The sequence below is a fragment of the Equus asinus genome, chromosome 6 (genome assembly GCF_041296235.1).
Source record: "Equus asinus isolate D_3611 breed Donkey chromosome 6, EquAss-T2T_v2, whole genome shotgun sequence".
Taxonomy (NCBI): domain Eukaryota; kingdom Metazoa; phylum Chordata; class Mammalia; order Perissodactyla; family Equidae; genus Equus; species Equus asinus.
The window spans coordinates 94,320,578-94,347,517 of record NC_091795.1 but is presented as its reverse complement, the minus strand read 5'-3'; the positions used below and the strand labels follow the sequence as shown (position 1 = coordinate 94,347,517).

The 26,940-nt window shown below is 56.3% G+C and overlaps 1 protein-coding gene across 8 annotated transcripts in view; it reads left to right on the top strand.

The window, feature by feature from the left end:
- Positions 1-26,695, top strand: part of HPCAL1 (hippocalcin like 1) — a 121,371-nt gene extending 94,676 nt beyond the window's left edge. For 7 of the 8 annotated variants that reach the window (XM_044771943.2, XM_044771944.2, XM_070512621.1 and 4 more), the window contains 3 exons: positions 20,020-20,415; positions 22,725-22,830; positions 25,816-26,695. In XM_044771943.2, the coding sequence (XP_044627878.1) occupies positions 20,038-20,415; positions 22,725-22,830; positions 25,816-25,913 (582 nt within the window). In that variant the 5' untranslated portion in view covers positions 20,020-20,037 and the 3' untranslated portion in view covers positions 25,914-26,695. Of the gene's footprint in view, positions 1-10,580; positions 10,898-20,019; positions 20,416-22,724; positions 22,831-25,815 lie in introns of those variants that run through there. The other variant, XM_070512624.1, reaches the window with a different exon arrangement.
- Positions 26,696-26,940: the final 245 nt, after the last annotated feature.

The window sequence follows — 26,940 nt, the reverse complement described above, 5'->3', positions numbered from 1 at the left end:
TGGGAGCTCGTGGGTTGGCATAGGCGTGGCAGGTGGGGGGTGGAGGCGCCTGGCCAGGTCGGTCCCGCTGAGGCTGGCCGCCAGGTATCAGGATGCTAGAGCAGGCAAAGGGGTCACAAGGCGGGACAGGAAGTGGTCCATGGTGTCTCTTCCCACCCTGAGACCCCCTGGGTATTTCAGTGCAAACCCAGCAAATACTCAGTAACCCCCACCCCACCACCAAGAGATGAGGAACTCGGGGAGTCAGACGGTACTTCTCACATGTGAACATCCTTGCCCGTGGATATCCTGGGTCAGGTGACCGTAAACAGGAGGACTCCTGCTCTCTGCCTTGCCCCTCTTGTGATAGACAGTGGGGTGTGCTCCCCACGTCCTCCACCTCTGCCTGCCCTGTCCCCAGGCCCCGGAGAAGAGGCATCTGCGTGCTCAGCCCATGAATCCCAGCCTCCCAGCAGCAGTCATCCATCCATTCACTCAACACACATACTCTGATCACACACTCTGTGCTAGGAAGCTTCCAGGCCGGGGCTGCCAGTGGACACCCTACCAGAATAAAGCCTGGACCCAGGAACCTTACGTTCCAGTCGGTGGGAGAGGAACGATGAACTCAATAAAGAGAGGAAAAATAAAGAAGGGAAGAGGGATAAAGATGGTGTGTTGGGGCTTCAGTTCTGGAGACTGTGCTGGGGGGAGGCGTCGCTGAGGCACGCCTTGGGCGAAGCCTGAGGGAGGTGAAGGAGCAGTGTTACCTCTGAGGAAGCCCGTGCACAGGGCTGCAGGAGAGCGTGCCGGAGCCTTCCAGAGCAGCAAGGAGATCGGTGCCGCTGGAGGGGTGAGCAGATGGGGGTGCAGATCCTCCCCGAGGGGCAGGACCCGCGCAACACTACCCAGCGAGGAACGGAGGTGATAGGCGCATCCCAGCATGGCTGCGATCGCTCTGTACGATGGGCCCTCTGGGTCCTTTACATAGTGACCTTCCCAAACGTTTCAAAAGTAATTCTTGCTCACAGAAGTTTCTTTAACCACAGTTCTTCTGGAAGAGGTGATTACCAGGGGCATGGAGATTTGGGGTTCTGCAGGAGAGGGGGCTGGGAGAGCGTGACCCCAGGCAACCTCTCCTCTCGGTGTTGGGCTTGTGGCCCCCAGAGCGTTGACTACTCTGCAGATCCCAGGTGGACCTCTCAGAGAACCGTCCACCTGGCTTCCTGAAGTGGCCTGCTCTGTGGAAACGGCTGTGGTTTTGAGGCAGGGCACCAGAAAAAGGAAACCCTTCCGTGTTGTACGTGAGGGTTATTTTTAGAGTGACTTGGGGTGACGACTTAGCAGTAGCACTTCCTGTGGGTGTCCCTTTCAGCCCTCAACCGCAGGGGCAGATCCGGCATGATGAGCATTGTGGGCAAACGCGCGCACACACAGACACACACACACACTGTGGGTACGCACGACTTGGCTTGGCATTCTCACTGCTGTGGAGTCAATGAAGGGTCTGGGACCGTGGTTCTGGCCCTTCTGCAGGACTGCCAGCACTGGGCGAGGGAATCAGTGCCTTGGCTTCTGCTCCAGGTATGTTCCCACATGAGGCACTGTGTGGGGTCCTGAGTGAGCGAGACCCAGCCCCAGCTCACCACCTGCTGGGGAGTTGAAAGGTCAGAGGAAGGACACCTTAACTGCCAGTCAGTCTTTGCTCAGGGCCCAGTGGGTGGGCCAGAGAGGGAGGCTCACATTGAATGACTGGTCAAGCAATGTCCCCGAGATCTTGCTGCCTGTTGGCACCTGGGCTGGGCCCCTGCCCAAACCAGGTCTGCGCCCCCTCGGGCTCTGCCTGTCCACATCACCAAGCCCACACTGACCCTCCTCACTTGCCCAGGCGTCCAGCACAGTCCCAGGCACAGGGCCCAGATTTCACATTTTGTGTCCTGTTGAGTGCTTGAGTCTTCTTGGACTTGTCAGACCCCGTCTGCAAATTTTTAGCTCAGACATGCTCCCTGGGAACATGCTGGGCAAGTGTTTGCTCTGTTGGCTGTTCCTGGGATGTCAGAGGGGCTCCAGGAAGCTGGCTCTTCCACTGAAGTCAGAGACTCCGGGTCAGAAGGTCTCTGCTGGGGGCGCGAGGAGGGTGGGCTCTCAAGGGCACACTGGACGGTGCTCATCGGGCCACAGGTCCACTGCAAAACTGCTGGAGCTGTGGAGGAGTTTGGTGTCTGGAGGGAGCACCCACATCAGCTGGACCTTCTCTCCTGGCCGCCATCCTCTCACCAGTGACCGCGTGCTCCTTCTGTTTCAAGCGCTGTGCTAATTGGTTATGTGATTATTCCTGGCCGTGCCCTGGGTGAATGGAACTCAGCTCTGCGTCCTTGGGGGAAAAGGGTCAGGAAAGGGCCTGGACCCCAGCCTGAAAGCTGGAGTCTGTGGGTTCCTCTTGGCTTGCCACCTTCCTTCGCTCCCCCTCCTGCCTCCCGGCACCCAAGCACGGTGCCTGGCTCACAGTAGGAAGTAACTGGTGTGGAGGTGGAAAGAAGGAATTCATGCCTTCCTTCCCAACAGGACCGTGAGAGCACCTCGTGCTCTGTGTATCCCAAACACTCAGCGCTGTGATTTTCACTTAGTAGGTGCTCACTTAATGTGTGTTGACCGACCCTTTCTGTGTGAGTCTGTGTGTTGACCCCAACTCTCCCTGCAGAATCTATGGCTTCTGGTGTTGTGATTTAAAGAATAAAAATGGCAAAGGGCAGCTTTTATGAGCTGTCTCCACTCCTGATTAGAAACACACTCTCTAATGACAAGTCAAGACGGTAGCCACTGGGGCCACCAAGGGGCAGCTGGCACGTCACCGTCTGTGAGAGCCTGGCTGATGCCGTTTTTATTGAGAATGACTTACTGTTTTTATTTCTTCCCAGAGGCATTAAACATGAATCAAATGGCATATGAGATGATTCACTGGAAGTTTTCTTCCAAGTTTTAAAAAAACACACACACAAACTTTGGCTTGGTGTACTGAACCATAAGTAAGCGATGCCAGGCTGGCGTTTGGCTGGAGCCCTCCCTCTGGAGCTTTGCCATGGGCAGTCCTCACCGAGTGGGCCTCCCCCCGAGGCTGGAGCCGGTCGTCAGGGTGCGCAAACCCCAGGGGGCCACCCTGTCTTGAAAACACCTCTCAAGTCTAACATTTACGACATTTCTTCTCGCCGTTTCTACCCAAGGGATCTTAGAATGTGGCCAAGCCTCATTCATCTGGAGGCCATGGATTCAAAGTTTGGAAATGGTTTGTTTGGGGCCCATGAGTTGAGAATTTTGGCCATCACGCAAGCAGGAAGCTGGCCGAAATATAGCTTTCTGCCATCTCCTGGGAAAAGCGCTAAATGGATGGCGCTGCCCGAGATCCTGGGGAGAGGGCCGTCAGTTCCGGCTGAGCCAGTGCACGTCTTGGGTGCTGGGAGCCTCCCCCGGCGATAGACACAAAGACATTCTTTAGACCTCAGATGTGCCCCGGGGACCACGTTGTTTCACAGATGGGACTTCCCAAGGCCTCCGGCTCTGTCTGAAGGTGGGTGACAAATGTGATAGTAACTAGTTCTTATCTGTTCCTTGCAAACGCCCACACATCTACCTCATAGTGCTCTGTCGTTCCAGTCTTTACCCTTTGCCTGAAAAAGAATTCAGAGGTACTTCTTCAGATATTTTTTGACTCACTTTACAAATTTGGACTGCCCTTTGAGTAATTAGTCTGAATTCCCGGGATTTGATGGTATCTTTTGTTCTTTCCCCTAGCCGGCCCCTCCTCCCCACACCCTGCATTTGTTAATCTATCCACTTGTTTCATATTGTCCTGTACTGTTCTATATTGTTCTATACTATTCTGTTCTGTTCAGTACTGTCGTATTGTTAGTCCAGTCATTGCCCAGGAAGGTGCCAGAGAGGTAACAGGCCCAGAGGTGTGTAGCAGGCCGACGTACTTACTGGTGGGAAGCTCCCCAGAAGTTTAGGTCTATGAGTCATTGAAACTGAGATGCTGTTTGGAGCTCCTTGTACCCCAGGATAAAGTCCACAGGCTGGCCCTGCCCGCCTTGCCAGCTGTGTCCCTTCAGGGCAGCCTCTCTCCAGCCATGGCAAGCATGTTCACACCTTCACACACCATGCCTCCTCGTGGAGGGTGCTTTTGGCCGTTCTCCGCTGGGTGAGTGTTTTCCCAGACAGCAGCTCCAATGGCCCCCCCACACCTGCCCCAGCAGGGCCCGGGCCCGGCACACTTTTCTCCGTGTCGGGCCCGCAGGGGGCCTTTCACATCGCAGGTCCTGGTGCATGATAGATCTGTGTGAGCCTAGGAAGTTCTAAAACGCTGTGGAAGGAAGGAAGGAAGGAAGGAAGGAATGAATGGTAAGCATGCCCTGCACTATTTTCTCCAAGGTAAGAAAATTCCCAGAAGTGAAATCCTGGTCATTCCATATGCTGACGTGTTGGAAAGGCCCTAACCCTGAGAACACCCCCAACCAGGCCCGGGTTCCTCTGCTGGGAGCCTGAGAGTCGAGTGAAGCTGCCAAACAGTCATGGGGGGGATCGTACCAGTGTAAAGGCAGGGGGATGGCGTGCGTATGTGTGGGGGGTGTGTATGTGTGTGTGGTGTGTGATGTGTGTATGTCGTGTGTGGTTTGTGCTATGTGGTGTGTGATTTGTGTGTGGGATGTGTGTGTGTGCTATGTGAGATGTGTGTATTGTATGTGGTGTGTGTGGGGTATGTGTCTGTGCTGTGTGAGGGGTGTGTGTGGTATGTGGTATGTGTGTGCTATGTGAAGTGTGTGTGTGTGTGGTGTGTGTGTCTGTGCTATGTGAGGGGTGTGTGTGTCGTATGTGGTGGGGGGATATATGTGTGTCTGTGCTATGTGAGGTGTGTGGTGTGCTGTGCATTGCGTGTGCACATGTGTGTCACAGGCCCACCAGGAGCTGCCCTGTCCTGCACCAGTCTGGGCTGCCCAGCTCCTCAGAATGCCAGGGTTGCCCTGGGCGAGTCCAGACCTCTCCTCCGTGCCTGTGAAGTGCCCTGTCCTTCAGGGAGCCTGTCTTGTGCACGAGCAGGATCCTACGTGTCCATTTAAATGAGCCAGTTAGAAGTCACAGACTCCCCAGGAGACATCTTCCCCTTAGAGAGCCCTGCATCTCCCTCAGGGTTCCCTCCGCCTCCCCCGGGGTTCATGGTGTCCTGCAGCCAGCAAGCCTAGCAAGCGAGGGACAGCACCCCGGATCCTCAGGTCACCGTGCCAGACCCGCGCCTGGGGCAGTGTGAGCGCACTGCAGGCTCCGCCCTGCCACTGTAGGACGCCGCCCTTTTCTCTCGTTTTCTCTTTGAAGAACAGGAGTTAGAATTTCACGGACCCTGTCCTGCACTGACGTATCTGGGCCGCCGGGACCCCAGGCGCTCTGCCCACCCGTGGGCAGGGCATGGGAGCCAGAGGGTCTGTGAGGAAGCGCATCAGAGCCCCCGCGCCCGGGCGCAGCCTCGGGCTCCCCAGCCTGGCTCTGCTGGGTGCTGTGATTAGCTTCATTCAGCGCGGCCCGCGTTTCTTTTATCAGAAACTCTGACATCACCTCCGTATGTTTGTCTGATGCTTTAGATCTGTCAGAGCCCTCTTACAGCCTTCACTTCCCCCCATCCTCACGGCTGTGCTGTAAAATCAACAGGGAGGGACCATTATTCCCATTTACAGTCGAGGAAACTGAGGCCCAGAGAAGTTGAGAGGCAGCCATACTGTAAGGCTGGGGGCTGGGGGGAGGCCCGGGTTGGCCACCTACTGTGCTCCTGCTGCCAGTGTGAAGCCCTTATGTACTCGGCCACTGTTCCCACTGCTGGCGTTCGGTCCCATTTTACAGAGGAGCAAACAGAGGCTTGATCTGGGCTGCCCGACTCCATGGCCCGGCCCAGTGCCCCCGACAGCTGCCCGTCCACTGTGTCCCCCCCAGGGTGTGTTGGGCACTGGCCTGTAGTCTCAGTTTCCACCTGCTGGGGAGGACGTCGTCCTTGGGGAAGGACGTCATCCTTGCGGAGGGACTGCGGCGCACGTGCCGGCCAGGAGCGTCAGAGCACAATCGCAGGCTCGCTCTGCCATCTCCTCTGTGAGTCTTTCCCCGTCTTGGCTAGTAGTCATCTTGGCTAGTAGTTGAGTTGTTCCCCAGCGGGCACGTAGCCTGGAGTTCTTCGCTCCGAGATGTGCAGGGGGCGTCAGATCCACGGAGGGGCTGGTGAGGGGTGTCTGAGATCGCGGTCCGGCTCCAGCCTTGGGTCAGCAGTGCCCAGCCTGCGGGCCCTCTTAGATTTCCTCCAAAAGAGTAGTTGGCTTGTGGTCGGCTCCGGGTCCCTGAGCGGGAGAAGTCGGGTGACTCAGACGTTTATTTGTCTCAGCTTCAGAGTTTTTGTGGTACAATTGAACAGGGATGGAGTTCCGAGCCCTCAACTGGTCGCTTCATTCTGAGTGTTTACGAGGCTTGGGCTGGTGGGCAGAGTGGAGGGACCTTACAGACCCCCACCTTCCAGTCCCCTCCCGTGTGTCTCCTTGACTGGCTTCTCCTGCGATCAGCACTGCGTTCTTCTACAGTCGTGCTTGAAGCTAATGTCCCGGCCCCCTCACCCTGCCACACACTGTTCCTTTTGTCCGTCCCCCTGAAGAACTCCTGGGGCCTTTAAGTGGCTGGACCTCACATGTCAGACCTCCCAACCATCACACGAGGGACAGGCCGGCTCCGCTCCGCTCCTGGGCCCTCGTAAGGGAGCCTCCTTACGCACATCACCCCTTGTCTCACGGGGGTGCTGGGGAGGCACTCCGGGCACCTGGAAAGGCTCGCCGTGTCCCCACACCTGGCACAGAGAAGGCCTCGGAAACCTTTGCAGGCATAAGGGAACGAATTCAGAGGCCTCACTTCCCGCGCCAGCCTGGCGTTTGAGAGTCTGACCCCTGAGCCCCAGATTCACCTTCAGACAAGGCCCGAAGGCCCCGGGTGGGTAGAGGAGCCCCTGTCTGCGACCAGGACTCCACACTTGGCTTCTACCTGCTCACTCAGGCCCGCCTCCACCCCATATGGCGGGCCCTCCTCCTCCCTGGCATCCGGCACCTTCTGCAGGGACGTGGAGCCCACCTGTCGGGCGACAGACATGGAGACGTGGTCCTGTGTTTGGTCCTGCCTAGAGCCCGTTTCCTGTTGCGTCAGCAGGTCCTGGAAGGGAGAGGATCATGCTCTTGGGTGTTTCCTCTTCCTCTCCCCGTCACGGCCCTCCCCAGAGGCTCATTTGTGTCTGTCCACTAACCTGCCTTCCTCCTCTGGGGTGGCAGCTCAGAGGCTCCTCCCAAGAGACTCCAGCCGTGCTGACCGCAGAGTGGGAGATCCCAGCGGGAGGGCAGCACTGAGCCCCTCTGCTGGGGCACATTCGTCGGGGGAGAGGGGAGCTGGCACCCCCCATCTGACACACCCCAGGCCCTCTACTCTGCTGCATCTGTTCCTTTGCTGGTAAAATGGTAAAAGGAGCTTTCCAGAATACCAAGCCCGAATCAAACCCGGGCAAGTGAGCACTTTACCTCCTAATCCGTGATGTTTCTTCCCGCAGCCCTAATCCTGGAAGAGTCACACTGTTAGGGAGGAGGGTCCGAGAAGAAACCCATTCACTCATTGATCTTTTCGTTCATTCAGGTGCTGTGCTGGGCCCTGGGAACCCAACTGTTATTTCGGATAGATTGACTGAGCACTAACCATGGGCCAGGCCCTGTTCTCCCGGGATACAGTGGTGAACAAAAGGAGGCAGACAGTCAGCAAGTCCATCAGTGTGGTGCTGAGTAGGAGGAAATGCTGTGGAAGGGGCAGAGTGAGGGTCTAGGGCCTGAGGGCCGATGGCCTGAGACGGTTCCTCGGAGGAGGCCCCAAGGAGCCTCGAGCGAAGACGCGAAGGGCGAGGGAGTGCACCTTGCTGATGCTGAGGGGAAGGAAGAGCAGGCCAGGTGGAGGAACTGCAAATGAAAAGTCCTTGAGGCCAGAGCAAGCTTAGCAGTTTCTCCTACTGGCGTGAATGAGCTGTTCTCTTTCCTGGAGGAGCTCAAAGTCTAATGAGGGAAAAACACAAGTAAGTGATGTAATAAAAGTTGAGATCATAATAGAAACAGGTAAAAAAAAAAAGATGCTACTGGAATGCAAAGGGAAGAGCAGTTGTAGAAAGGCTGGCAAACACACCCCTGGGGAGGTGACGTTTGAGTTGGGCTTTGGTGAATGAGTAGGAGTTTGCTGGGCGGCTGAGGCGAGCGGCCGTGTGGATGATCCAGTGTTTGCAGAAGTCCAGGGTGCACAGGGAGAGCCACCCACAGTTCCTCTTTCTGTTGCATTAGCAGTTTCTGCAAAGGACAGAACATTCTCTTGGGCATTTTCCTTTCCTTTTCTCTACCTCTTCTTTCCCCCCAGCCTCACTGAGGGCGTTTCAACCTCAGGAGAGTGGGAAGGGAGGATGCCTTAAGATAGGGAGAGGATTTCTGTGTCTTGCTCAGCCTGCCTTCCTCTCTCCCTCCTTCCTTTTATTTTTTTAAAGCCCTGGGGAGTCGTGGGGGTTTTAAGCTGCTGGGGATGGGTACGGAAGTCAGGAGGGTGTTCAGTTGGATTTCTCAACCACAGGGCACTGGCCTGGAGCCAGTAAAACTGTGGTGCAACAGGTTTTCAGGAAGCCCTCCAGAAATGGGCTCCCGGAGGTCAGGGGGCTGAATTTGCATCTAGCATACCCTGTAACTGTCGCTCCAGAGGTGTCACTAACCTCCTCTGTCCCTGGATCTCATTCAGGGGCCTTGGCTGTCCCTCCTCGGAAGAGGAGCAGGACACCCCGTTTCTGCAGCCCCTCCCCCCCAGCCTACGCCTTATCCAGGACCAGACGGGTCCTGGCCTCTAGCAGAGTTCTCAGAGCTACTGGAAATAGAAATTGTGGGACTCGCATGTCATTGTGAAATGCAAACACCATTATCTTTCACTCAGGGGCACCAAGGAGTGAAATATACCAAGGACACCTCTCCCAGCTGGGTTACAGTCAGCAGTGGGCCTGCAGACAGGGTGCTCATGAACTAAAGAGTCCCTTTTTCGTGGCCCCAGATCCACAGTGTCCCAAGGGTCTACCCAGCACGCTGAGCAGCCACTGAAAATACAGTGCGAGCCACATACATATGTAATTTTAATTTTTCTAGTGGCCACATTAAAAATGTTAAGAAACAGATGAGATTAATGTTACCAGTATGATTAGTGTAACCCATTATATCTCAAATGGTATCATTTATCATTTCACATGTAATCAGGATTCAAAAATTATTGAGATACTTTATTTTTTCATATCAAGTCATCAAAATCCAATGCATATGTTACTCTTCGGGTACATATACGAATTCAGACCCGCCACATTTTAAGTGCTCAATAACCACATGTGGTTGGTGGTTGCTGTGTTGGACAAACCTGGCTTGTAGATAGAGAAACAGGCACCACGTGGTGGAGGAGGCGAGGCAGGGGGTGGGGTCAGGGAGCCGGGAGGCGGGGTCTCAGCTCAGGCCTGGGGAGCCTGCCCGACCACGCCCTCTAGCGTCAGCCCAGCAGTGCAGCAGCCTGCGCCACCCGAGGCGAGGCTGCCTCCTGCACTGGGTCCTGGGAGCTGTCACAGACCCCCTGGAATAGGACTGGCCCCTCCTCTGAGCAGCTGCCTGGAAGCCAAGGCTGCAGGCGCCTTGCCTCTTACTTAGAGGAAAGGAGGACACATATATGGTCAGCCCCTTGTCTCTGTAGGACAGGGGCTCAGCCCCAGGAGGGGCGTTTGGCGATGGATCCCCAGGAGAAAGAACCCGGTGTGATTCCTGCATGAGACACAGCACAAACCGCCTATCTCCCACCCGCCCCTCTGCCCCCACGTCCTGTTCTACCCCGGACAGAACGAGCCCTCATCTCAAACCAGCCCTCTGGTCCCTGGAAGTTCCCAGTCACGGCAGATGCCTCTCCAGCCTCATCCTGAGCTTTGGCCTTTTATGAAGAGCTGGTTCCCCCCACCTGTCCCATCATCTTCCCTCCAAGTGTTTCTGAGTCTGGTTTGCCCAGCGAGCTTCGGAGCTCTGACTTGAAAGCGTTTGGGGGGCGGGGGGCGGCGTGCAATGCCGGCCATCAGCATGTGCTGAGCTGTACCAGGACATTGGAGCATGTGGTTCCCAGGAGCCTCACCAGCAGCTGATACAACTACACCATTAAAGAGGCTTTAATTGGCAAGCAATACCAACTTTGGGTTAAATATTTTTATAGGGCTCCCCAGCTTCATGTTTACTTTTTTTTAAATACAATTTAGTACATTAAGAACAATAACAGAGTAACTGAGAACCAGAGAGATGGATATAAGCGCTACATTAACTCCCCTGTTTTTCCATTACCGAGAATTAAAATGTTGTCTTTGATGCTCTCAGAGGCTGTTACTTGTCTAATCCAAGCGCTGCTTGGTTGTAAAGCTTTTTAAGCCAAGTAAGAGATGGCTCGGGCCCTGAATTGATCGCCCTCTCCTGGCACGCCCGTTCTTCACTCCTCTTTCACTGGAGATGAAAGGAAGATTTCCCGATAGATGAAGGCTAGAGTGTTTGCCTAACGACCAGGGCCAGGGCCGGCTTCTGCTGGGAAATGGGAGTGGTGCTTTCTGTTTTTGCAGAAAGGATTGCTTTTTGTCTGCCGTCTCCCCAGCCAGCAAGCTGTCAATAAGGTTGGTTCAGTAGCTTAATTAATAACCGAGGGGTCACCGTGTATGCAGTGATCCACCGTGCCGTTCCCTGCGAAGCTGCCTGCTTCGGGCCGGGCCCCTTCGCGAGAGAGCTAAAATGAGGTTGTTCGTGTGAGATGTTTCATGTGGGCCTTTGGTAAGCACACGCAGGTGAGTACTGGGCGTATCTGAGGCTTTATTTGGCATTCGTGGGCTCCACTTTAAGGCTTTGTGCAAGTCACAGTCGGATGGCCATCTCGTGAAACCGCCCTAGAGAGCGAGTTTAATGGCGAGGGAGCAAGGATGAACACCAGCTGGGAGCATTTCGGTGGCTTCCGTTACTGCCCACAGACCTTGACACTGGAAGGGCCCGGGAATCGTAGCCCTGCCTGCTGCAGACAAGCACGGGCCCCACAGAAGCCTCAGTTCCTTCTCTAAGACGGCGATGACGTTGCTGCCCCCCAGCCCGGCCAAGCGTGACCCCCACCTTCCCAGCACCTGGAATATTCCCCATGCTCCCTAGAGGTGACCTGTGGGGTTGAGCCTCCAACAGCCTCTGAAGTCCTCATCATTTGGTTTTGATTCCACATGCTGTGTTTCTAGGCAGCTTGCTTGGTCTCCCCATTGGGATGAATGCTTCCTTCTTGGAGCCCCCCCCTTCATGTCACTTTTTATTGCCATCCGTATGCACCTGTGCCATAAGCAGCCTGGAGCCTGACAACAGGGACCTGCCTCCCTAGGCATCCAGAAGGCCCCATGGACTGGAATACTGTGCGCCCAGCCTGGTGCCAGGCCTTGAGGACATGCCGAGGGCAAGCATGGCCTGCGCTCCTGGGTTCAGGCTTCTGGGGAGCAAAGCACTGGCTTGTGGACACATGTGCACAAATATTCGCACAATTAAATGGCTCAGGACATGATGCACACGGGATCTGCAGACAGTGAGTTTCCGGATTCTTCCAGGAAATGTGGTGCTGCCTTCCTGGACTCGATGGCCTTTGTTGGAGCTGTGGCGGGGGGGGGGGGGGGGTCACCTTTGGAATGAGAGGCTCCAGGGACTCAAGAATCTTCGACCTGGAACCTCCAGACCCAGGGGTCCCAGGCTATCAGACCGGACTGTGGACACTGTGATCCTGGAGGGAGGCCCTCTTACATGGCCTGGCCCTCCCAGGAATATGCTCCCTTTAAAAAATATACTTAACATTCAATTTACCATCTTAGCCATCTTTGTTTTTTGGGTTTTTTTTTTTTGAGGAAGATTAGCCCTGAGCTAACATCTGCTGCCAATCCTCCTCTTTTTGCTGAGGAAGACTGGCCCTGAGCTAACGTCCATGCCCATCTTCCTCCACTTTATATGTGGGATGCCTACCACAGCATGGCTTGCCCAGCAGTGCCATGTCCACACCCGGGATCTGAAGCGGCGAACCCTGGGCCACCGAAGCGGAACGTGCGCACTTAACCGCTGCGCCACCGGGCCGGCCCCTTAGCCATCTTTAAGTGCAGGGTTCGGGGATGTTAAGTACATTCACACTGTCGTACAGCCAACCTCCAGAGCTCTTTTCATCTGAATTCGGCTCGCCCTCTTAGGGAAGTTCTGCAGACGTGAGCCCCTCAGCTCTGGATTTCCACCTGCTCTAGCAGGTGGCCTTCTGGTCGACTTGAACTTCCTACAACAAAATTAGTATTACCGGCTTTTAAAATGGTTATGCTTCAGTTCAGCCGTCTGAGCGCGGTCAAGAGCTGAAACAAGCGGAGGTGGGTGCCCCACTTCAGGGCAGTGGGGTCTCCGTAAATCAGCGACGTGTTCCTACAACGTCATTCTCTAAAAGGTGGTCTCCTGGCAGCCGTGACTTTGACAGCCTCGGATTTGACTAATTCAACCTTCAAGATAATGGCAAGAAAGCATGTTTTTCTATCCATGATTTCTTGATACTTTTTCCCTTGAAGTAAAGTTTATCTTTTTTGTTTCCTGGACACTCAGTTTCTCCCAGTCTTGCTTTTCTTCTCTGTACAGCTGGGCATGCCAGGCCTGTCCTGCTCACCTCCCAGGGTTCAGGGTCCACTGTAGAGCTGTGTGGTCAAGATCAAGACAGACTAATGTTCACATCCCAGCTCCGTTAGCCGTGGACCCTGGGCCTGAGTTTCACCATATGTAAAATCGTCTGCATGGCGCCTGGCATGGCGGGAATGCTTGGCGGACTGTAGCTGTGGTCAGGATTACTGATGTTGGTTTATTTGCTGCTAAAATGGGCCAGTGTGAGGGACTGCCTTCATTCCACATGCTTGGGCCTTGATAAGCTCTCTGAAGGCGGGACCCGTGCCCAGTACCTCTGTCCCCCCGATGCAACCAGGATGGTGGTAGATACGTAATGTGCTCTTACTAAATACTTGCTCAGAGTTAATTCAGGATTTCCAAAGATGATCAACACTGGATTATACTCATTCTCTCTGACTATACCGTATCGCTTTTTCATAACAAAAACAGCAGCAGCTGATAGAGCGGCCCCCTTTTTGAGGAGCCCCCCAGATGTTAGTGGTTTTAGGTCTTTTCTTGTTGGGGGAGGAAGGGCAGTTCTGTCTCTCTGGGGAAAGACCCTCTGGTTCTCTGGTTGAGCCGGCCCAGCCCCATGCTGGTGAGGGGCAGGGGCCGGCCAAGGTCTCTCCATGTGGTGTGTGGACTTCTCCTCTCTCCTTACACTTAACTTCTGTGTCGGTGCCTCGCCCAGTACCTCAGGGCCTGTTGCTCACTACCCAGGGTCTCTGCAGAGGCTCCCCGTGTGGAGGTGGTGGCCCCCTGACTGTGCCACTTTGAGGGGCAGGATGCGAGGCTCTGCTGGTCAGGGTTGCTGACTGCAGGAGCAAACAGCCCCCAAATCTCAGTGCTAAGCACGAGAAAGAAGCATTTCCCGTTACAATGTGACATGACTCTGGGGACAGGAGGACTCTGCTCCATGCAGCCATTCGGGGACTCAGACTTCTTCCATTCAGCAGGGCTGCCATCCCACCTCCTGTGTCTGCGGGGGTTCAGGACAGGACAAGTCCTGATACCCTGAAGCATCCGCTGTGTGCGGTGAATGCCTTCTCTCCTGTGCACCACCCTCAGGAGCACTGAGAGATGGGCGCTCCAGGCATCTACTGTGGGCGCAGTCGCATGGGGAAGCCCTGCTATGAAGGCCTATGGGGTCTGCGCCCTCTGGGGCCTCTGAGTCCTCCCCTGGGTAGTCCGTGTCACGGTAGGAAAGGGAGGTGCTGAGGGCCAGGCCTGGAAGTGGTAGACAGTGCTCCGTCCACGTTGCGTTGACCAGCACGCGGTCCATGCCCACCGGACTGCAAGGGGTGCTGGGAAGTGTAGTCTGGCCATGCCCCCGGGAGGGAGGGATTGGAGTGGGCGGGACGAGGCTCTGTTTCCCACTCGGACTTCCACGGTTCTCCACCCGCCCCTGCTCTCAGCTTGTCGCCTCCTCTCCCCTTCGGCCACTGGTCAGCCTGCTTCCCCCCTCTCTGCAGCCCTGAGGCCTGACCTCCCTCTGCCCTGCTCTGTCGTTTGCCATCTTTCCACCTGAGCGTGTTGGGGTCCTAGACATGGCCTCATGGATGTGGTCAAGGTCACAGACAGGGTCACAGGCATGGCATTTGTTCTCTGTTTCTTGTCCTTTTTGTTGGGGGGCGGTTGAGAGAAAGGGGCAAAAATATTCTACCGTCTTGGGATCCCTGGACGCTTCTGCCTCCGTGTTCTCTCGTGTTTAGGCTCTTGGGCTCGGGACCCTAAGATGAGCGGGTCTTGGCATCAGGCTGGTGCTATCAACAGAACCCTTTCTCTGAAGGAGACCAGATGTGGAAACAGATCACAGGGTTGCCGCTCTGGCCGGTGCTGGGCCGGAGCCCAGTGCCCTTCCTTCTCATCTTCCTCCCCATCCCACAGGCCCCCGAAGCCCCTTCTATTGTCCCCTCCATTGCCTCCCTGAAAGGGGGTCACCCAGGCCCTAACTGGAAGGCCAGCTTTGCTGAAAACCTCCCTACCTCCAAAGTCAGCAAAACGTTTGTGCCTGTGCGTGTCCACACAGCAAGGACGCCCATTCGGCCAGCAGGTGCTTGCTCTGTGCCAGGTCCAGCGAGACGTGGGAGCACCCTGAGGAGGAGTTGCTGGGAGCTGGGGCCCTGCAGTCTCCTGGGTCTGTCCCAGGACGCACACCCGAGGGGAGGGGCTGGGATGGAGGAAGCCCCTTCCCAGGCTGACAGTAGTGCCCCCCGTCCTCTTCTCGTGGCTGTGTGGCTGCACTCGTCACTCTCCCTCATCTGGTCCCCTCCTTTCCATAAACGGTTGTCATTTCAGGCAGAGGAGGTGCTAGGAGCTGGCATTTCTGTGGGATCTGAAAGGACGGAACTCGGATGCGTTTTGAGGCAAACTGGTGCTATCATTCGGGTGGGAATTTAGTTTTCTGGGAGGTGAGTGGACCTGAAAGGACTGATCCTGGCCTCTCAGAGCCTAGAACTTCGCAGAACGAGGCCTGTTTCCACGATGAAAGGGCAGCAGTGCTAATTGAGAAAGGTGGTGCCTGTCGAAGACGCCTGGGGAAGGCCACGTTCCCAACGCCGTTGCTCTCCCCGGGACCAGCCTCCCCTGGCTGCCCGCGGCAAGATGCGGGACGGGGCCGTCGGACCTGGTCCAAGTGCTGGCTCTGCCTCGAGAGGGGCTGTTTCCTCGTTGGTAATGTGGGACTGATGTGCGTGAAGTGTCTGACCAAACCAAGCCCACAGTCCAGGAACCTTCTTCGGATGGTCCCCCCACCGGGTGCCCTGGAGTTAAGGCTGGGGAGCCTCACGGGGCTGACTTGGGGTTCGCCCCATAGATACCGATGGCACATGCTGATCAGGTCAGTTCCCACGGGCAGCTGTCTTAGTGTCCCAGGGCTGCCTAACAGAGTGCCACAGACCGGGCACCTTCAAAGACAGAAATTTATTTTACCCTTCTGGAAGCTGGAAGTCTGAGATCAAGGCGTCGCCAGGGGTGGCAGATCTAGGCTACTTTCCCCTGTGTCTTCCCATGGTTGACCCTGTTTGCATGTCTGTGTCCTAATCACTACTTATAAGGACCCCAGTCAGAGTGGATCAGGGCCCACCGCATGACCTCATTTTTACTTAGTCACCTCTTGAAAGGCCCTTCTCCATAATCACACTCCAAGGTACAGTCACATTCCGGGGCACAGTCACATTCCTGGGTACAGTCATTCCGAGGTACGGTCACATTCCGGGGTATAGTCATTCCGAGGTACAGTCACATTCCAGGGTACTGAGGCTAGGACATCAACATGAATCTTGGGGGACACAGTTCAGCCCCCAACAACAGCTGTCCCGTTCTGCTCGTGGCTGGGCCTTTCTGGCCACATACTGCAAGGTTCGGTGCCGCCCCTCGAAGGACACGTGGACACCTTCAAAGGTAGGAGCAGCAGCAGTTCTCAGCTGGACAAAGTGAAGAACGAGGCTGACCAAGTTCAGAAGGAGAGCACCTGGGGTCTGGACCCTCTGCGCTTGGGTTTGCTGCCCTGAAGGCCTCAGATGGGAGGTTGGGTGACTGATGGCTCTGCCCTCCAGCTGCTGCCCAGACGACTGGCACCATCCAGGAGTGTGGAAAATACAAAGCCAGGAGAGCAGCGGAACTGATGAAAGGACTGGGAAGTGAGCACAGGAATTACCGAGGTGGACATGTGCAAAGTCTGCAGGGCGTCTTAAGTCGAGTGGGACCCCCGAGGAGGGGGTCTTCTGCACAGAGCAGAAGACTTGATGGGCCATTGCTCACCTCCTCCTTCTACCAACACAGAGAGGTGGGACTGCTGGCCCAAAGCCACGCAGCAAGTCTAGGCTAAAAGTTTTGCAGTCCAAAAGTCCTAAGTGAGGGAGCTAGAGGAGGCCAAGAGGTTGTTTAAAAAAGAGCTAATGGACAGAAGCAGAGATGGGGTGAAAAGGTTAATAAAAGGATCCTAACGAGGGGACATTAACCAGAGCGGGGAGAGCATTTGGAAATTTGGTCGGAGGAGAGAGTTCAGCTGGAGAGGTGGAGTTTGGAAAGGCATTCATTTCAGGCGTAGAGGTGTGTGTCTACCTTGCCCACAGTCCACCGTCCTGTTCTCAAGACTGGTCTCACATACTCCTGATGCGTCCCCTAGGGGCTCCATCCACAGCCGAGACTTCCCTCTCACCCTTTCTCCAAACTGCGCCCCGTGATTCTTAGCAAGGGCCTGATGTTGCCCGCTCCCCTCCCAAACCTCTCGTGCCTCCAGCCCCACAGTGGGCCCAGCCCGGCTCGCCTCGCCCCAACTGTGCTCTGGCCCCCTCCCCTCCTGTGTTTTGCACGTGTCGGGTCTCCAGACTGTTGGCCCCACTGGGCGCCCTTGCCGTCCACCAGCCAGGTGCCTGTTCACCCTGCAGGGCTCAGCTCTAGTGTCCTCGTCCCCGAGTTCTTCCCAGCTGCGCCCGCCCTTCCTTTTGTGGACAACGGCTTGCTCCTCATCCTCATTCCTGAAGCACCATGGACAGGTTGTCGTGTCCTATCAGTTGGGGGTTCTCTGGGCCCCCACTCCCACCTGTGAGCACCCATCCAGCTTTGCCCAGAGGGCAGGGGCCGGAGGGGTTTTGCTGGTGGCTTTGGGCTCGCTCCAGTACACAGCGCACAGTGGGTGCTCAGTAAAGCTGCCTCTTTGTCTTCACAATGCCCACAGTTCCCCTCATTCAGAGGGGGAACCAGAGCTCCAACAAGTTCCTGACCTGCCCCGGGTCACCCAGAGCGGGCGGTGGAGCCGGCTCTGAGCCCCCACTGCACCAGTGGCCTCTCCCCTAACCCCCGGGGCCGTTCAGTGCCTGTACTGTGCTGTCTGTTGAAAGGACTCGTGCTATTCCTGAGCTCCGCGGGCCCAGTGTGTGTTCCTCTCTGCCTGCCGTCTGGCTTGCCGGCTCAGTGGCGTGCGTAGCTTTTGGAGAGTCAGCCTCGGGAGCCCACCCAGTGCTCGGGGCCTCCTGGACTCTGAGTTTCCCGTGTGCGTGAGAACTCGCACTCAGGAGGCTGGGTGCGGGCAGGAGGAGGGCGGGCGGGAGGGGCCACTCCGAGGGGCAGGCCTCGGGGTGACGCCCGGGGAGGCCTGCTCAGAGCAGCTGCTGGCTGGATCTGGCCCCTCCTCGGAGTGCCTGCGGGAGAGCCTAGGACAGATGGACAGACAGGAGGACAGACACCAGCCTGAGACCCCAGCCGCGCCCAGCTGGCTTCTCCCTGTGCTCGTTGTACTGGTCCTCATCTCGAGTCCTTGGATTTGCCGGGTTAGGGGCTTCCGCCTCGGGGCTGGGAGGCGCCTGGCTTAGCGGAGCCTGTGTCTCCCTTGGTGGCCTATCGGTGGCCTAGATCTCGTGTGATCCCTCAACCCCTCAGAGGAATAGGGGCCAGTTTGTCCTCGTTCTAGTGCAAGCCGCAGTTGGAGAGGGGGCCTCCCGGGCTGCAGGATCAGAGCTAGACTGGGTCGGGCGGGGCGTGTCCTCTGCCTGGCCCCGCCCCCTCCGCGCTGGCTCCACCCCCTGACTGGCCCCGCCCTTGATCTGCCTTCTCACTCACGCTGCTCCCTCCCTGGGAGACGGATGCCCAGGTTACTCAGAGATTTGCTGGTTTCCGGTTTTTAGGATCAAACTATAGGAAAAGCAGAAAGTCGGGATTGTAAACCCTACCAATGTAAAAACGGTGGTTTCCGTGACTGAAGCTGACGTAGAAGGAAGGAGAGGTGACGCTGGGAGAGGGGAATAGAATAGTGTGATCTTACAGAAAGAATCGAGTTGCTAGATCAAGAAATAGAGGTCTGGTTATTTTTATTTTTGTGTATTTATTTTTTGAGTAGAAAATATATAGTGAGAATTCAACGTTTTGAAATTTCAAAAGGATTTACAGTAAAAACTCTCCAATTAACCCTTGTCCATCAGCCAGCTCTCTCTCCAGCTAATGCTGTCATTCCCTAGTAAGTCCTTCCAGACACATAAACACACACACATTGTTTTCTCTTATTTCCACAAATGGTAGCAAACTCTGCACCTTCTCTTTTTACAGTGTGTGATGGTGGATTTCTGGGTTGTTTATTATTACAGACAACAGGTGGCCGCGCACACAGGTTGTTGGCACAGGTGGGAGTATCTTTAGATAAGTTCCTACAAGTGGGATTGCTGGGTCAAAGTGAATGTGTGTTTGTAATTTTGAAAGATATTGCCAACCTGCCCTATGTAGAAATTTAGAAAAGGAACCTCAAGTATATAATTGAAGTCATAAAGATAACAAGTAAAAACAGTGATATGTGTGTATAAAACTAATAAAACCCGGGAGGGGGCAAGGAAAGAGGAAGTGCCAGGGAGAGCAGGTGACCTGCATTTATTATCTTTCATAACAGGGATTCTGTACACGCTGTTTAGAGTTCATAAATGTGGAAGCAGTTTAAAGTGGTTGCCTCTGGGACTAGGGTGGGAAACATTTTATTGTCCGTTTTTCTATATGCATCAAAATGATGAAGCCGTGTTCTCGTGTTATAGTTAAACTGAGAAGGGAAGATGCGGTGGTGAGGGGAGCGCTGTGGAATGTCTGCGGGTCATGTCACCCAGGATCAGTCTGGGATCCAGGCCTCTTGGGCAGCTGTGGGGAGCACGCTTCTGCACGCCCACAGGGGCCTGACACTTACTGTGAACACTTGAGACCTCACCACACTCTTAGCGCTAATTCTGGATCCACCCCCCACCGCCAGAGGTGTTTCTCAGAGGGAAAATAGAGAGGGGACTCCCTGAGAGTTTCTGAACCTATTCTAAGGATCAAAACATTGTGGTGCCCAAAATAGAAAAGAACTTCTCATAACACAGGGTCTGGGGGTGCGCTCAGCCTGGCACCTTAGCCTGGAGCTGAGGAGGGTGATAAAGGAGGATTTAACCCTCACATCTTGGACACCCCCCCAGTGGGCACCTGATAAACACCTCATTCCACTGATTTTAAGTTGCCTTTTTTCCCTGCATTTCCACGTTATTGGAGTCAGAATGGGTCTTGCAGTGCGAGGGTGCAGCGTCTCAGTTTCCTAGTGGTGGGTCGCAGATTAATGGCCCGCCTTCCCGCAGGGGTCCAGATGGGCTGAGACTTCTCAGGCACAGCAACGGCCCTGTTTGGGCCTCTCCGGCCCTTGGTGCAGGACATGAAAGGGATGTTCCTCAGCCCCACTCAGTGGCTGTAGGCTGTGGGGAGCCAGACCCTGGGCCAGCCCAGTGTCCCCAGCTGAGCCCCTGTCTTGCAGGTGTAGCTGCCAGCCACCATGGGCAAGCAGAACAGCAAGCTGCGGCCCGAGGTGCTGCAGGACCTGCGGGAGAACACGGAGTTCACAGACCACGAGCTGCAGGAGTGGTACAAGGGCTTCCTCAAGGATTGCCCCACTGGCCACCTGACCGTGGATGAGTTCAAGAAGATCTACGCCAACTTCTTCCCTTACGGTGACGCGTCTAAGTTCGCCGAGCATGTCTTCCGCACCTTCGACACCAACGGTGACGGCACCATCGACTTCCGGGAGTTCATCATCGCGCTGAGCGTGACCTCGCGGGGCAAGCTGGAGCAGAAACTCAAGTGGGCCTTCAGCATGTACGACCTGGACGGCAATGGCTATATCAGCCGCAGCGAGATGTTGGAGATCGTGCAGGTACGGCTCCCGGCAGGCTGGCCAGGCATGAGTGGCTGGAGGCCTGTGGGTCCCACCGCATGCCAGGGTCCCCCCAAGGTGGGCCACCCCCAGACAGTGCTCTCTGTGTTCACTGTGGCATCCGGTCATTCTCGGCCAGGCCACTATCTGCCCCTCTTCTGTGCACTTTTGAAAGTGAGCAGTTGTCACCTGACCAGCGGGTCCTTGCAAATAGTGATGATCAGAGCCTGTTTATTCATCACTTGCTATCCATCAGGCCTGGACCACGCGCTTTGATCAGTTTTCATCTTCACAACCCTATGAAGGGGGGTCGTTCTCTACATTTCACAAAATCTGAGGCTCAGGGAGGTGATTTCCTAAGAATGAACAGAGCGGGAATTATAGTGATTAAGCAGTCTCTTGACCCTTGCAGAAGGCCCCTGCCAAGATCTTTGCAAGCCCCCATGTTTGGGAATGCACCAAGCAGCTTGTGTTATCCCCAGGAACGTGCAATTGTAAAGTAAAGTGGAAACATTAGTGATGACAGAATGAGCTCAAGCATAGAAAGAACACCATTTTTTGAGACCTATTTGCCTTCCTGCCTGTCGACAGCTGTGGCAGGTGGAGCTGGTTTCCAGAAAGAAAGCGAGTTTTGTCCACTTCAGCAGGTGCCTGGGTGTGTGATAGAGAGCAGAGAGCCACAGGGCTGCCACTCCCTGGCACCCCCCAGGTCCCCACTCCTGGAGACTGGGGGATTTGGTTCTGGAACTCCTCAGAAGAGGCGTTCTCTACATGCAAGATCTTCAGCGCTAAGTCTCAAGCAAGGGGCGTCAGAGCCACAGGAACTCGCAGACCACTCCCTGAGGAGTGACCAAGCCATTTCCCAAATAGGCGGTTTTCATGCAGTGAGAATAAATGACCGCAGTTTTGGGGCCTCTGCAGTCCACTTGTCACTCCTGGCTCTTTGCTCTGTGCGGTGGTGGAAGTCAGAATTCTGCGTCCTGGGACTCGCTTATCCTAGGACCACAGGTTCGTCCTGAGCTGTTTGCAGGTGGGCATGCCTGCCCCTGGCTGAGCAGACTGGCCTGCCCCAAATCTAGAGACACAAGTAGGATCGTTCAGAGCAGTGAGGGGTGGCTGCCTGTCCAGGTGGGATCTGGCTGCTAGGCCCCCAACCGAGTTCCCCAACCCTGAGAGCCCCCTGGCCCTTTGGATGTCTCAGCCTGCCAGGCGGGATGCCGGCTGCTACACCCTTCTCAAAACGGACAGGTGTTCTAGGTCGTGCAGAGCCTCGGAGGGCTTGACTGGCTTTGGCTGTCATTCTGCAGGCTGCCTGGCCCAGTCCAGGAGGAAGGCCCATCCCAGGAAGATGCACGCCCCGGCAGACAGGCCCCACCCCACAGGTGGAGATGGGTGAGGGGCGAGGGTGTGGTAAATATTGGAAACCTCCCTCGGGATCATTCTGTTTTGGTCTTTTGGGCTTTTTTTAATGCCCTGCTTTTAAGGTATAACAACTCTCAGGCTTTTGCTGTTCTTGGTCTGTTGGGTCAGGTACAAGAATCTCAGTCAAGCTGTCTCTGAACAGAATCCCCCAGTGGCACTGCCCCTTCCCCCTCGCATGTTACTCTGATGAGCTGCTGGTCACTGGCCTCATCACGGCCCCTCAGCATACACACGTACGCCCCCCACCACACAGGGCACCTGCTCGGCCGGCCGCTCAGACAGACACACAGAGACGGCTGGCAGTGGTACTGAGCCCACAGATGGCACGGCCCTAAGACAAGGCTCTCTGTCTTGCTGGAGACACTGGGCCGCCCAGTGCCTGTCCTGTCTGGGGTTCTTAAGTGGTTCTCCCTGTGGGTTTCAGGGGCTAAGTCTTCTGTGTTTTTAACTGAGGTATAACAATTGCATAGTCAGATGCTCACAGCTGAGTGTGCAGCGTGAGGGGCTGCACGTTTGTGTCCCCACCACCCTCGGTGAGTTTCAGAGCATTCCCATCCCCCCAGAAGGCTCCCTCAAGTGCCTTCCTGGGCACTGTCCCACCTCCCACCCCCAGATGGCCCCCAGTCTTATGACTATCACAGTGGAGTCGTTTTGCCTTCTCTTGAACCTCGCATAGTGTGTCTGCCTTGCCCAACATGGCATCTCTGGTATTCATCCGCGTTACTGGGAGTAGCCCGGAACCTTCTTCTAGCTGGGGAAGGGTCCTGAAGGCCAGTGAGCATCCTCTCCATGCCCTGCTGTGGGCTGGCCGGAAGCTCACAGCTGCCTCGTCCTCCCAGGAACATCCTGGAACCTCTCAGCACACGCTTCTGTCTGCCCCTTTGCAGGCTATATACAAAATGGTGTCCTCTGTGATGAAGATGCCCGAGGACGAGTCCACTCCAGAGAAACGAACGGATAAGATCTTCAGGCAGATGGACACGAACAATGATGGTAGGCTTGCCGTGTGTCTGTGCAACGCTGCTGGGAGCAAAGAAGTGTTTGGGGCACTTCCCTCTCCTCTGCAGCTTCTGAGGCCTCGCCCAGTCCACCCCTGGCCTTGCCCATCCGTGCAGCTGGGCTGAGGGAAGAACCGGGACTCAGAGTCAGAGAGACCTGGGCCTGTGTCCTGGCTCTGTCCTCGTGGCATGTCGATGCCCCTGGAGCCATAGTCCCCTCGGTTCTACACTGGGGGGGACTATTAGCCCTGTGAGCATGTCTAGGGGAGGGGAGGCAGGGGTGCTGCTGGCGCCCGGGCCCTGGAGGGGTGGGACCAAGGGTCCTGAGTGGTGGGGAGCTGGGAAGTGGGCTGTGCTTTGCTCGCTGCCGTCACTGAGATGGGGGCCCCGGGGCTCTGGTAGGATGTACTGGCCTGCAGCAGCAGAGATGGTGGGTCCAGGAGGGGTGGCAGTGGCTGCGGTACAGGGAAGACATGCCCCAAGCCCCCTGCTCCACAGTAGCCCTGAGCTTCCGTGGGATCCACGCGAGGGGCTGTAGCTGTGAAACGGGACGGATCTGCGCCTCTCGCGGGCTTTGTCAAGTGCGGTCCAGAGCCAGTCCTGGTTTGCTGTTGAACGTTAGAGAAACGTGAGGTTTAGAAAAGAAAAGAAAATACCCCCAGGGTTGTGCTGGAGATGAAGAAGAAGCTAATGCCCGAGAAAGTGCTCTGTAAACTCTGAAGTGCTGTCCCCAAGTGAGTGAAAGGGCTGAGCCGGCAGGGCTGCGGTTTGCACTGTGACTGCAGGCAGCAGAAAGCACATCAGACGCGTCAGACAGCGAGGTGACAGTTTTCAGAACACGTTTGCACACACAGCGAGGCAGCCTGGTGCCTGGCATGGCCTTCGGGCTGATAGAAGCGTGGCCTCTGCCCTCCTGGTGACAATTCCCGCAGACCTGTGCCGAGTCTGGCTCCCCTGGGCCGCGGTTTCCTGCTCTCTGGACTAGGGATAGTAGGTTCTGTCTCTCAGGGCTGTGAGGGTTCAGTGAGACGATGCCCATAAAGCTTAGCACAGACCCAGTGTGCACTCCACCCAGGACCCCTCTGCCCTGACCGCTCCCCTTCTGAGGGCTGGTGGGCTGCACCGTGCTCCCTCCCGGGTTGTTGTGAACCTGGGTCAGCACTCCCTGGACAGCCCTCCTCCTCTGAGCCCCGGGGAACACCCATCCCTGGAGCTCCGGGAGGGGATGGAGGAGGCGATGTTGGGGAGGAGAAGAGTGAAGGCAGGGCCCTTCTCAGGGGCTGCTCAGGAGTGGGCAGCCCCCACACTTAGTCCCACCTTCCCTGCCACCCTAGGGAAGCACAGGGCTCTGCCCCCTGTGTTGGGTGGCTAGCGGGTTTTCTCCAGGGCACAGGTATTGTGGAAGCAACCGTCTCCTATTAACTTTCATCCTGGCCGTACACGTGTGGCCGTACACATGGACGGAGCCTGGCCGAGCACCAGGGACACCCTGACCATGCGGACAGACTGTGCTCAGGGACCCCCTCAGCAGCCCTGCTCCCTGCCAGGAGGAGGGGGCGGTGCCTTCAGAAGTTCCTTGCCCAGAGTGGTCAGAGGCCAGAGGGTGGGGGAGTAGCCGGTGAAAGTTCCATCTCTGTAAGGGGAGTCCCAGCAGAGGGCCCCAGAACTTCTCCTCTGCTGAGGGCGTGGTTGTCCCCTCCCTTCCCAATCCGTCCCTTAGCCTAGGCATTCTTTAGTCACCCAGGGGACCAGCCTGCCTGTCCCCCTGCTGGGGACCCATAGGAGGGGGTGTCCCTCTCCGGCAGTGGGCAGGTGGGAGGGGCCTGGCAAGCTGTGCCCCTGTCTGGTGCCTGGTCCTGGCTTCCTGGTGGCCACTTGCTAACTGAGTGCGTCCTCCAAGCCAGGCCTGGGCCGAACCCCCAAACACATCCTTCCACTCATCCTCCCAGTGGCTCTTGGAAATGGGCATTCCCAGGGCCCCCTGTACAGATGAAGCCCCTGAGACAGGGAAAGGGTGGGCACGTGCCCACGGCAGCAGAGCTGTGTCTCTTCACACACGTCAAGCCTGCTCCTTCCTCATGGGCTGGACACACGCCATGAGCGCCCATCCCACGGGGTCAACGTTGCTGTCCAGTTATAGCTGCAGAGCCTCCCACGCAAAGGTGGAAGCAGGCTCCCCGAGGTACGAGCCAGCAGAACAGAGTCTGCTGCAGACCCCGTCCTTTCCCTCATCTGTGTCCTGGGGGAGGGACCGCCAGGGCGGGCGTGTGTCTGTCTACGGCGTCAGTTCCTCTGGAACTCACCTTTCTCCAGCAGCTTCGTTTTAAAAATCGCTTTCCTATGTCCTGATCCTAGAAGTAACAGGGTCTGCGGCGAAGGAGGGACCGAGGATGAGGGAGGCACCAGCTGGACCTTCAGTGTAGCCCATCCCTCTTTCTAGTCGCCCCTCCCATCCCGCAGGGCAGATAGTACAGAAGCAGAGAGCGATCCCCAGCCCGAGCAGGCCTGTGCCGCCCCAGTGGACGGCCGAGCTGGCTGGGCAGGAAACCGTGCTCTGGGCAATGCCTCTGGGGGACCCGGACTGCCCACCCGCCCACCCATGACCCGCTCAGCCTTGGAGGCTTGGATTAGTCATGGATTGGAGGCAGAGGCACGTTCTCTCTGGACGTCACATCTTTCTTAAGAAAAGCGTGCGGTGATTTTTAAAAGGTCTTACATTGCCCCACCAGCCACAACCTGCTGTCATACTGGGTATGTCCTGCCCGATGCTTTGCAGTGAGCAGTGAAAGCAAAAAGGTTTTTCCAGAAATGCCCACGAAGTGAATGGGGCCTGGACAACCCCCAGTTCAGGAAGCCTCAAGACTTGGACCAAGACGGGCGTTCCTGACGTGGGAGCTGCCCCCATGCTCTCTGGAAGGGTCAAGAACAACGAGCATGGGCTAACTCTCCTTTCTCCCACGCCCCCCCCCCCCCACCACAGGCAAACTGTCCCTGGAAGAATTCATTAAAGGTGCCAAGAGCGACCCCTCCATCGTCCGGTTGTTGCAGTGCGACCCCAGCAGCGCGAGTCAGTTCTGAGGGACCCGGTGATGGACAGCTGCAGAGAAACAGGCTCGTCTTGCCGTTTAAGCTTTGCTTGCAGAAGTGGATGCCTCCTCAGTCATTCCTGCTCTCCCGGCCCGGGCCAGCGGCACGTGCACCTGCCCGGCTGGCGGCTGTGCCCCCACCTCCGCCTGGTCTCCCCCCGCCCCGGCCCCGGCCCCTTCCAGGGCAACTCCTCGGGCTGTGTTTACACGCAGGGCTCCCAGTGTCCTCGCTGCCAGGGCATCTCTCCATCCACAAGGAGCCCGGAGGACACCACCGAGGATCCTGGTGGCACTTTCTAAGATCGCGCCAAGGCCAGCTGATGTATTTTGTGATGGCAGGTGACTGTGGGAAAGTTGAGGACAAGAGCGGAGGGAAGTCGACAGCAAGCCCTCCCCGTGCATGGCTCCACCCAGCTCGTTCGTTATCTCTGACCAAAGCCGCTTGCTCGTATATATACTGTGGTCCCCTTTCTTTTAATATATAAATTATACGTATGGTGAAGTGAATTGTACCGTGTAGGTCCTGTATTTAATGCCTCGATTGCCTTTGAAGCGTGGTTCCCTCGTGGCCTGTGACCCCTCTGAGCGTGGTCATTTTGTGGTATTTATGCGCTCTCCACCTGCCCGTTTCTAAAGGAAATGCATGCACGCCCACAGCCGTGGAGCCCCTCCCGTCCACGTAGTGAACGCAGGCGTCTGTGAAAGGTCTGTGCTCCCTGTTGATTGGTCTGGCATTTCCTGTATTAAAATGATCCAATAAACAGAATTCTCTGAGTCTTGTGTCGGCCCATGAGAGCCTGCATTCCGCTGCCTGGGGCCCTCTGCAATCTCCGGTTGAGGTGGACTCAGCTGCCTCCTGTGTCCTTGTGGCCATCCCTGTGTCTGTAAATCGTGTGCAGCGTGTTCTTCACTGTCTGCCTGATGCCAAGAAATATTCGTGGAAGTAAAAGATGAGTGTTCTCGGCAGGTTTGACTGTCACAGTTCTGCCTGCCTCCCCTTCCCCACTCCCCACCCTGCG